The following is a 10,538-nucleotide window of genomic DNA, read 5'->3' on the forward strand; positions in this document are numbered from 1 at the left end:
CAAAAATGGTATTTCCAACAAATACTGCAGATTAATTGGATACCTATATGTGTAAAAAAAAAAAAAAAATCCTGACCTTTCCCACTTCAAATCACATTCAGATGAAGTGTCAATCTAAAGGTGAGACGTATGGCTGGGCGCAGCAACTCACACCTGTAATTCCAGCACTTTGGGAGGCCAAGGTGGGCGGACCACCTGAGGCAAGGAGTTGGAGGCCAGCCTGGCCAACATGGTGAAACCCCATCTCTACTGAAAATACAAAAAAATCAGCCAAGTGTGGTGGTGCGCACCTGTAATCTGAGCTACTCAGGAGGCTGAGGTACAAGAATCGCTTGAACCCGGGAAGCAGAGGTTGCAGTGAGCCAAGATCACACCACTGCACTCAAGCCTGGGTGTCAGAGTGAGACCCTGTCTCAAAAAAATAAAATAAAGACGTAAAACAATAAAGCCTCTAAAATTCAATTTAGTTCAAAAACAGGTAAAGCTGGCCGGGCGCAGTGGCTCACACCTGTAATCCCAGCACTTTGGGAGGCCGAGGTGGATGGATCACAAGGTCAGGAGATCAAGACCAGCCTGGCCAACATGGTGAAACCCCATCTCTACTAACACACAAAAAATTAGCCAGGTGGCCAGATGAAAACATAGGAAAATATTACAGTGGTCAAATATTATTTAAATAGATCCGAAAAGTACTAACGGACTGACAACACAAATTGGTATTAAGAACTTGTTTAATTGATTAGAAGGTATCTTTAAAAGAGTGAATAGGAGACTATAAAAAAAACTCATCCAGAGTATATAAAGACCTCCTATAAATCAGTAATAAAACAGCATACAGCCCTTCACCAAAGAAGATACACAGATGGCAAATAAGCCTATGAGAAGATGCTCAATATCATATGTTGAAAATTAAACATATGATGGAAATTGCAAATTAAAATGAGATACCCAGTACTCTCCTAACAGAATGGCTAAAATCCAAAAAACTAATTAATTCCAAAGGCTGGTGAGGATGTACAACAGAAACTCTCATTCATTCCTGGTAAGAGTACAAAATGGTACAACCACTTTGGAAAACAGCTTGGCAGCCTGTTAGAAAAAACTAAACATGGTTTTTCCCATAGAACCCAGCAGTCACAGTCCCCGAGATTTACCCCCAATGACTTGAGAACTTACATCCAACACAAACCTGCACACAAATATTTATAGCAACTTTACTCACATTTATCATATTACTAAAAACCGGAGGCAACCAAGATGTCCTTCAAAACGTAAACTGATAAATGTGATAAATCCATACAGTAGAATATTATTCAGCAACAAAATGAAATACCTATCAAGCCTTGAAAAGACATGGAGGAATGAAAATGAATGTTGCTTACTCAAAGCAAATCTGAAAGGTTGCATACTGAATGCTTCCAACTATGTGACATTCTGGGGAAGGCAAAACTATAAGGACAATAAAAATATCAGTGTTTGCCATTGGTCAGGGAAGGGATGGATGAATAGACGGAGGAAAGGGCAGTGAAACTATTCTGTGTGACACCGTACGGCAGATATGCATTTGTCCAACCCATGGGATACACAACACAGAAAATACATCCTAATGCAAACGATGGGCTTTAGTTAATAACAATGTATCGACATTGGCTAAATTTACTACACTAATGCAAGATGTTACTAATAGGAGAAACTGTGAGGAGAGACAGAAGGTGTCTACATACTATCTGCTCCATATTATCTGCTCAATTTTGGGTAAGCATGAAACTGCTCTAGAAAAGAAAGTATTAATTTTAAAATATGTATGTCCCAGTAGAAAAACAGGCCAAGGTCTTCAATAGGATCTTAGCAAAAGAGAACAAATGGCTGACAAACATAAAAACTGTATTAGCATAGAACTCAAAATAAAAATCAAAATGAGATACCACTATACACACCAAAACAGCTAAACAATAAAGGAACAGGCCAATCTTCTCCAATCCATAGTCCACATGCAGCCCAGGATGGCTTTGAACATGGCCCAACACAAATTCGTAAACTTGCCTAAAACATTATGAGGCTTTTTTTGCGATTTTTTTTTTTTAACCTCACCAGCTATCATTAGTGTTAGCATATTTTATGTATTGCCGAAGACAGTTCTTATTCCAATGTGGCCCAGGGAAGCTGAAAGATTGAATCCCCGGGGAGAGGCGATACTAAGTGCTACTGAGCCTGCAGAATAAATGCACGCTCATCCCCTGCTGGTAGGAGAGGAAGGCAGGACTGTCACTGGGAGACTGGCTGGCTGTATCCACTATGGCCATAAATACATAAAAGTTTGTAGCAACACTTATTCAAAAGAGCCAAAAACTGGAAATAACCCAAATATCAAGAGAAGAGCAATTTATGGTAGGTTCATATAATGTAATACTATATACTTATCAAAATAAACACAGTTCTGCTGCATAGCAACAAGAATAATCTCATAAAAATAAATATTGAATAAATCAAGCCAGAAAAAAAAATGGGTTCATACTATAAATTCAATTTAGTTCAAAAACAGGTAAAGCTGGCCGGGCGCAGTGGCTCACACCTGTAATCCCAGCACTTTAGGAGGCCGAGGTGGATGGATCACAAGGTCAGGAGATCAAGATCAGCCTGGCCAACATGGTGAAACCCCATCTCTACTAACACACAAAAAATTAGCCAGGTGGCCAGGCACGGTGGCTCACGCCTGTAATCCCAGCATTTTGGAAGGCTGAGGCAGGCAGAACACGAGGTCAGGAGATCGAGACCACGGTGAAACCCCGTCTCTACTAAAAATACAAAAAAAAAATTAGCCGGGCGTGGTGGCGGGCGCCTGTAGTCCCAGCTACTCGGGAGGCTGAGGCAGGAGAATGGCATGAACCCGGGAGGCGGAGCTTGCAGTGAGCCGAGATCGCGCCACTGCACTCCAGCCTGGGCGACAGCAAGACTCTGTCTCAAAAAAAAAAAAAAAAAAAAAAAATTAGCCAGGCATGGTGGCACGTACCCGTAATCCCAGCTACTCAGGTGGCTGAGGCAGAAGAATCACTTGAACCTGGGAGATGGAGGTTGCAGTGAGTGGAGATCGCACCACTGAACTCCAGCCTGGCAATAGGGCGAGACTCCGTCTCAAAAAAGAAAAAACAAAACAAAAACAGGTAAAGCTAACTTGTGGTATCAGAAGCCAGGACGGTGCGGGGAGGGCCGGTGACTGCGAGGGGCACGAACACACCGGGTGCTGGCTTGACAGGAAAACTCATGAAGCTCCTCACCTAAAACCTGTGCGTTTTTCTAGGCAGATGTTTTTTGTGACTAAAATAGTTACTTAAACATAACACCAAAGAGGTTTCAAATAAATATACACATTTCTGGCTTCTCTTAGCAATAATAAACTGGCTGGGCGCCATGGCTCACGCCTGTAATCCCAACACCTTGGGAGGCTAAGTAAGGCAGGGGATAGCCTGAGTCCAGGAAGTTGAGACCAGCTGGAGCAACATGGCGAAACCCCATCTCTACAAAAAAATACAAAAATTAGCTGGGCGTAGTAGCGCGAGGGTGTAGTCCGAGCTACTCAGGAGGCCAAGGTGGGAGGATGGCTTGAGTCCGGGAGGCAGAGGTTACAGTGAGCCGAGATCATGGCACTGCACTCCAGCCTGGGCGACAGAGCAAGACTCCGTCCAAAAAAAAAAAAAAACCTCCCCCAGGAGATTCCATAATGCGTGAGCTGCCAAGGGTGAGAGCCACGCTCCAGGCCTTGCCATGATACTTCATGTGAAGAAAAGTTCTGTGACAAAACATAGCTTGAAAAACACTGCTACTTTCTTGAAAGCAGAGACGCACTATCTCTGTACACACAGACAACATAAAGGCGTGAAATGTAAAAAGCATTCCAAAAGTGTGGAATTGACTTTATCTATTAAGGAATTATGGTTTACACTATAGCTTTTCCCAAGCTCGTTTTGCATGAAAGACCAAGGTTTTATTTTATTTATTTATTTATTTATTTTCTTGAGACAGAGTCTCGCTCTGTCGCCCAGGCTGGAGTGCAGTGGCGCAATCTCGGCTCCCTGCAAGCTCCGCCTCCCAGGTTCACGCCATTCTCCTGCCTCAGCCTCTCCGAGTAGCTAGGACTACAGGCGCCCGCCACCACGCCCAGCTAATTTTTTGTATTTTTAGTAGAGACGGAGTTTCACCATGGTCTCGATCTCCTGACCTCGTGATCTGCCCGCCTAGGCCTCCCAAAGTGCTAGGATTACAAGCGTGAGCCACCGCGCCCGGCCAAAACCAAGGTTTTAAACCCATGTGATGTCACTACTTAATGCCAGGATTATAAAATCTTTAGGGGTTATCTAATCACACTTCCTTCAAAATACTAAATACTCCACGGTGGCTCACACATGTAATCCTAACACTGGGAGGCCAAGGCGGGCAGACTGCCTGAGCTCAGGAGTTCAAGACCAGCCTGGGCAACATGGTGAAACCCTGTCTCTACTAAAATACAAAAAATTAGCTGGGCATGGTGGCATGTGCCTGTGGTCTCAGCAACTCAGGAGGCTGAGACCGGAGAATTGTTTGAACCCGGGAGACGGAGGTTGCAGTGAGCCCATATCACGCCACTGCACACCAGCCTGGGCAACAGAGTGAGACTCCATCTCCAAAATAAATAAATACATACTCCAAATTTCTGCCTACCTAAAAAGTTCAATTATGGAAAGTGGAGGGTTTCATCCTTGGATAGATACCTGATATTGTTAGAAAGTTACTATTTTAAGCAGAAGCTGTCTCCCTGAAGCAAGTAAGTACTCCACTGTTACCATAAGCCTGAGTGTATTACAGCTCTGGCTGCCTCCTGCCTCTTAAAAAGGTAAAGTGTGGCAGGCGCGGTGGCTCACGCCTATAATCCCAGCACTTTGGGAGGCCAAGGCAGGTGGATCACCTGAGGTCAGAAGTTCAAGAACAGCCTGGCCAACATGGCAAAACCCCATCTCTACTAAAAATACAAAAAATTAGCCAGGCGTGGTGGCATGCATCTGTAATCCCAGCTACCTGGGAGGCTGAGGTGGGAGAATCACTTGAACCTGGGAGGCAGAGGTTGCAGTGAGCCAAGATCACACCACTGCACTCCAGCCTGGGCGACAGAACGAGACCTTGTCTCAACAACAACAACAACAACAACAAAAAAGTAAAGTCCTACTACCCCTAGCTTACACTGGTGGTGCCCTCCTCTTGGGCTCTTGAATTCATCCAAGAAAACTGAAAATTGCTGAACTGGTAACCTCATCAGGAAAAGACTTGTTTATCCATTGGGCTCATGGTCTGCCTGTCTCCACTCTCTGGAAATGAAGTAAGTATTGCAAATATCCCTCCAAAAGGAAAAAGAAACAGCAGGAGGCCAACTAAAGGGGCAAACTAAAAAGAAAAATTTTGCACTATTCCATTGGAAAAACAGATGGAAGTCATACAAGATTCCAAAATGTGGTTTCCCTCAAGGTCACATTATTGCTAAAATAATTATGATAAAGAAAAAAAGCGTATCTCACTCATCCTTCTATCCCCAGGATAGTGCCAGGGACACATCAAGTGCTGAATGAATGCTGCCCCATCGATGCCCATGAGACTCACTTCTCACGTCCTGACTACTTCAACAAATATTCTTTCAGTGGGCCTCTTCTTACTCATTTCTTTAGGTTTCAATTTTAACATCATTTTCTCCAGGAAGCCTAGACTTCAAGTGCCTGATCTGTCACCATGGACACTTTCTACCATTATAAGGATACCTAGAGGTCATGTCTCTTGTTCAGCTTTGTATTCCAGACCCTAGCACAGGGCTCACCTATCACAGCAAGTGCTCTAAAAATAGTTGTTCAGCCAGGCATGGTGGCTCATACCTGTAATCCCAGCACTTTGGGAGGCCACGTGGGGGGATCACAAGGTCAGGAGTTCGAGACCATCCTGGCTAACATGGTGAAACCCCCGTCTCTACTAAAAATATAAAAAGATTAGCCGGACATGGTGGCATGCGCCTGTAGTCCCATCTACTCGGGAGACTGGGGCAGGAGAATCACTTGAATCCAGGAGGCAGAGGTTGCAGTGAGCCGAGATCATGCCACTGCACTCCAGCCTAGGCAAAAAGAGCAAAAGTCCGTCTCAACAACAGGCCGGGCGCTGTGGCTCACGCCTATAATCCCAGCACTTTGGGAGGCCGAGGTGGGAGGATCACCTGAGGTCGGGAGTTCGAGACTAGCCTGACCAACATGGAGAAACCCCATCTCTGCTAAAAATACAAAATTAGCTGGGCATGGTGGCGCATGCATGTAATCCCAGCTACTCAGAGGAGGCTGAGGCAGGAGAACCACTTGAATCTGGGAGATGGAGGTTGTGGTGAGCCAAGATCATGCCATTGCACTCCAGCCTGGACAACAAGAGCCAAACTCTGTCTCAAAAAAAAAAAAAAAAACAAAACAAAAATAGTTGTTGAATACAGAAATTAGTGCACATGAAGAGCTTTATATTTATCAAGGCGGAACACTAAAATGCATGCCTTTTTTTTTTTTTTTTTTGAGACTGAGTCTCCCTCTGTCACCCAGGCTGGAGTGCAGTGGCGCGATCTCGGCTCACTGCAACTTCTACCTCCTGGGCTCAAGTGATTCTCATGCCTCAGCACTCCCAACTAGCTGCGACTACAGGCGCCAGCCACCATGCCTGGCTAATTTGGGTATTTTTTTTTTTTAGTACAGATGGGGTTTCACCATGTGGGCCAGGCTGGTCTCAAACTCCTGGCTTCAAGTGATCTGCCCACCTCAGCCTCCCAAAGAGCTCGGATTACAGGTGCGAGCCACTGTCACAGGCCTAAAATGCATGCTTTGGACTCAAATGGAGATCCAGTTCCCAACTGCCACTCACTAACTGGGTGGACTTTCCAAATCAGGTTTCCGGGCAGGTCGTGGTGTCTCACACCTATAATCACAGCACTTTGGGAGGCCAAGGCAGGTGGATCATTTGAAGTCAGGAGTTCGAGACCAGCCTGATCAGCATAGTGAAACCCCGTCTCTACTAAAAATACAAAAAAAAAAAAAAAAAATAGCCAGCCATGGTGGCTCACGCCTGTAATACCAGCTACTCGGGAGGCTGAGGCAGGAGAATTGCTTGAACCCGGGAGGTGGAGGTTGCAATGAGCCGAGATTGCACCACTGCACTCCAGCCTGGGCAATAGAGACTCCAACTCAAAAAGAAAAAAAAAATCAGGTATCCGCTCTGAGCTTCATTCCCCTATCTGTAAAAATCCCTACATCCCTTGCAGAGTTTTCTTAGGAATAAAATTCGTAATAGGGCAACAAAGAAAATAAAACCACTTCACTTATGAGAAACGTGATTAACACAGTAAGTGATAGAGCAATGTCCCTCATTTTGGTTTCAGGAGCCCTTGATACATTCTTAAATGCAGCCCTCAGCTGGAAGCAGTGGCTCATGCCTGTAATCCCAAAACTCTAGGAGGCTGAGGTGGGAGGATCACTTGAGCCCAGGAGTTCAAGACGAGCCTGGGCAACATTGTGAGACCCCATCTCTATTTAAAACAAACAAAAAAAAAAGAGGCCCTCGAAGCCTTCTAGTTTATGTAAGTTGTATCTATTGATGTTTGTCCTATTAGATATTAAAACTAAGCAATTTTTAAAATATTTACTTATTTAAAATGTCTACGTTAACATAATTATTTTTATGAAAAATATGTCTTCCCCAAAAACAGTAAGAATGGTTTTCGTTTTTACAAATCTTTGTAATGTCTCAATTAACAGAAGACAGTTGGACTGTCATTATCTATTCTGCATTTTCTCTGGTGCAACCTGTTCTTTTTGACTGTGACACATGAAGGTAATGCAGCCTCACTCTTAGGCACCACCACCACCACCTAGATTCGTGCTAAGATGTCAGCAGTTGTGCCAACAATTGCCTTTGTACAGTTAGTGCAAAAATTAACCGAGTGAAAAAGCCTAATAGTCTTAGTCTATGATATTTACCTTACAGAAGCCTGAAAACATCTCAGGGAACCCCCAGGGATCCAAGAACCACAGTTTGAGAACCACTTTGCTACAGGAGGACTGGTGTTAAGAAGGGAAAGGTTACTTTTAAGCAGGTTTGAGGAAGGCCTCTCTGAAGACGCTAAATCACTTGGAGCCACAGACTAGCAAAAAGTGTTTCTCAGACTAGGAAATGGCAAATGCCCTAAGACAAAAACTAATGTGGCATCAAAGAACACAAAAGACTGCATGCCAGAGCAAGGAAAGAGAGAAGAGCCAGACGAGTCCCGATCAACAGGATCCTGGAGGAGTGGGTTTCTGTTAAATGAATGAGGAAGCCAATGCAGGGTTTTAATCAGGGTGTGGCCATCTGATTTACATTTAACAAGATCAACCACGCTGACAAGTGACGGATTTATTTATAGGAGCCCAGGACTAGCAGGGCCCAGGAAGAGGGCTCCTGCAGCTCTCCAGCCCGGAGAGGGCGGCTGGGCCAGGGGGTGTCTCTGGAGATGGAAAGAGGAGGGCCCACTGGAAATACATTCCCGAGGTAGAAGCTGCAACACTAAATTAGGAAGTGTGTTGGGGGATAAAAGAAATGGAATAATTCTTGAGGCCTGAGGGTGAAACACCAGGTGGACAGGGATACCATCGGTGAGATGGGGATACTGGGGGAATGGGTGCCCCGCCTGTGTCCGTGGAAATTTTACATTCTTTCTCTATCCTAAGCCTTCTTCCAAGTAACTGAGACACCGCACCTTACATTATTTTTGGCATATTAACAAAACAATTAAACTAACGAAATAAGGTCAAGGCCAAAACTCAAAAGTGGGAGAGGCAACAAAGACTTCCTTAAACGCCAGACACCATCAACCACTAACCAAAATTCTGAGCACTGCTGTTATCCAACTACAGATCTGCATACCTGGGTCATGGTGCAGCCAACATCTCTCCAGCAGCCCACAAAGGCCCATGAGGAGTGCAAACGCTCGCTGAAACGCCTGTTGGTCACCAACGTTTCCCTAATGTGCATGTGTGTTAACTCTACCAAGTGCAATCACGACAAGAAGAATTCCTGGTTTGGTGTGGCCTATGAGTAAGTTTACATTGATTCCTATCCATTACCTCTTTCTTCCTAAACACAACATTAACATAATCCTTTGTAGTTTCCAGGCCCTACCTTTCTCTGGGGCACCTGTGTTGCGTGGTCACAAGCTCTTTAATGAGCCTGTTTACTCATCCCCGAGAAAAGGGGAACACTTGAGTCACTAAGTTAAGCAGTTAAATAAAAATCAATGGCAGTCAAGGTATAACCCACCGACTCCCATAGGAGTCCTAGGCGCCTACTCCCCCTTAGAGCCCCTTCAGAACCCTTTCCAAACGCAGAGCGCCGCTCCAGTTGCACGGGTGACCACGACCAGGGACCAGGCCTGCAGGGGGAGACTCGCGTCCAAGGCCGCACGGGAACCACAGCGCCCGCGACAAAAGGCGCGGCGCCCCCTATCCCACTGCCCTCGACCTGGGAACCGCGGCACCGGCGAGTGCTCCCCGTTCCCCCTGCGCAGGAAAGTCCGTTCCTCAAGCTCCGGGCTGGGGCTTTGGAAAGCAGGTCAATTCCTGACTGCTGGAAGGGCCAAGGTCTGGGGGTGCCCGGTTGTGTGTTTGCCTGCTTTTAAATTCTGGGCCTTTCTCCTTCCTTGGAAAACAAAATCCGAGTTATTTCATGACTTTAGCAAAGTACCATGGAGCATAAATTACTGGGGAAAACACTTCCTGACGCCTACTGTGTGCACGATCTAGCGCTCCCCACCTAACACTGACGCCTACTGTATGCACGACCCACAGCGCTCTCCAGAAGCTCCGGGTTCAAGCTACCCGGATCACAATGGCGCCTACTGTTTGCACGACCCACAGCGCTCTCCAGATGCCCAGGGTTCCAGCTCCCCGGATCACAATGGCGCCCACTGTATGCACCACCCACTACCCACAGCGTCTGCAGAGGCTCAGGGTTCAAGTTCCCGAATCACAATGGCGCCTACTGTATGCACGACCCACAGCGCACCCCGGATAACACTGGAGCACACTGTGTGCACGATCCTGCGCTTCCCGGACAACGCTGGCGCCCACTGTGTGCACGACCCCGCGCTCCACCGCCTCCCTGTGGGCCAAGCCCAACGTCCCCGGGGCAGCCGGCGCCGCGCAGGGTCGGGCGGGGGCGCTGTCCGGGAGGAGCCCGGGGCGCGGTATCCGCAGGCCCGGGCTCTGGCCAGGCCGCCTCCCCGGCGCGCCCTGTAGCCCTCCCGCCCCGGGACGGAACACGGGGAGGCCACTTTCCCTCAAGTTCAGCGCGGGCCGCGGCAGGGCCGGCGGGGGCAGGGCGCGCGGAGGAGGCGACCGCCTGCTCCCTCACCCGCCTCCCGCCTCAGCCGCCGCCCGGCCCAGGAAAGTAGGCCCAGCGCGCGGAGGGGCCGGGCGGCGACTCGCCCGTATCATTCCGCCCGCGCTGCGGCCCGCCCGGCC

General features: G+C 47.1%; 1 protein-coding gene across 1 annotated transcript in view; it reads right to left on the reverse strand.

Annotated features, from left to right (window-relative positions):
* ZNF236 (zinc finger protein 236) overlaps positions 1-9,357 on the reverse strand; it is a 157,888-nt gene extending 148,531 nt beyond the window's left edge. Inside the window, exon 1 of the mRNA XM_058438250.1 lies at positions 8,944-9,357. Coding sequence (XP_058294233.1) covers positions 8,944-8,992 — 49 coding nt within the window. The 5' untranslated portion in view covers positions 8,993-9,357. The remainder of the gene's footprint in view (positions 1-8,943) is intronic.
* Positions 9,358-10,538: the final 1,181 nt, after the last annotated feature.

This window comes from Hylobates moloch, unplaced genomic scaffold (assembly GCF_009828535.3).
Source record: "Hylobates moloch isolate HMO894 unplaced genomic scaffold, HMol_V3 SCAFFOLD_5, whole genome shotgun sequence".
NCBI classification, from domain to species: domain Eukaryota; kingdom Metazoa; phylum Chordata; class Mammalia; order Primates; family Hylobatidae; genus Hylobates; species Hylobates moloch.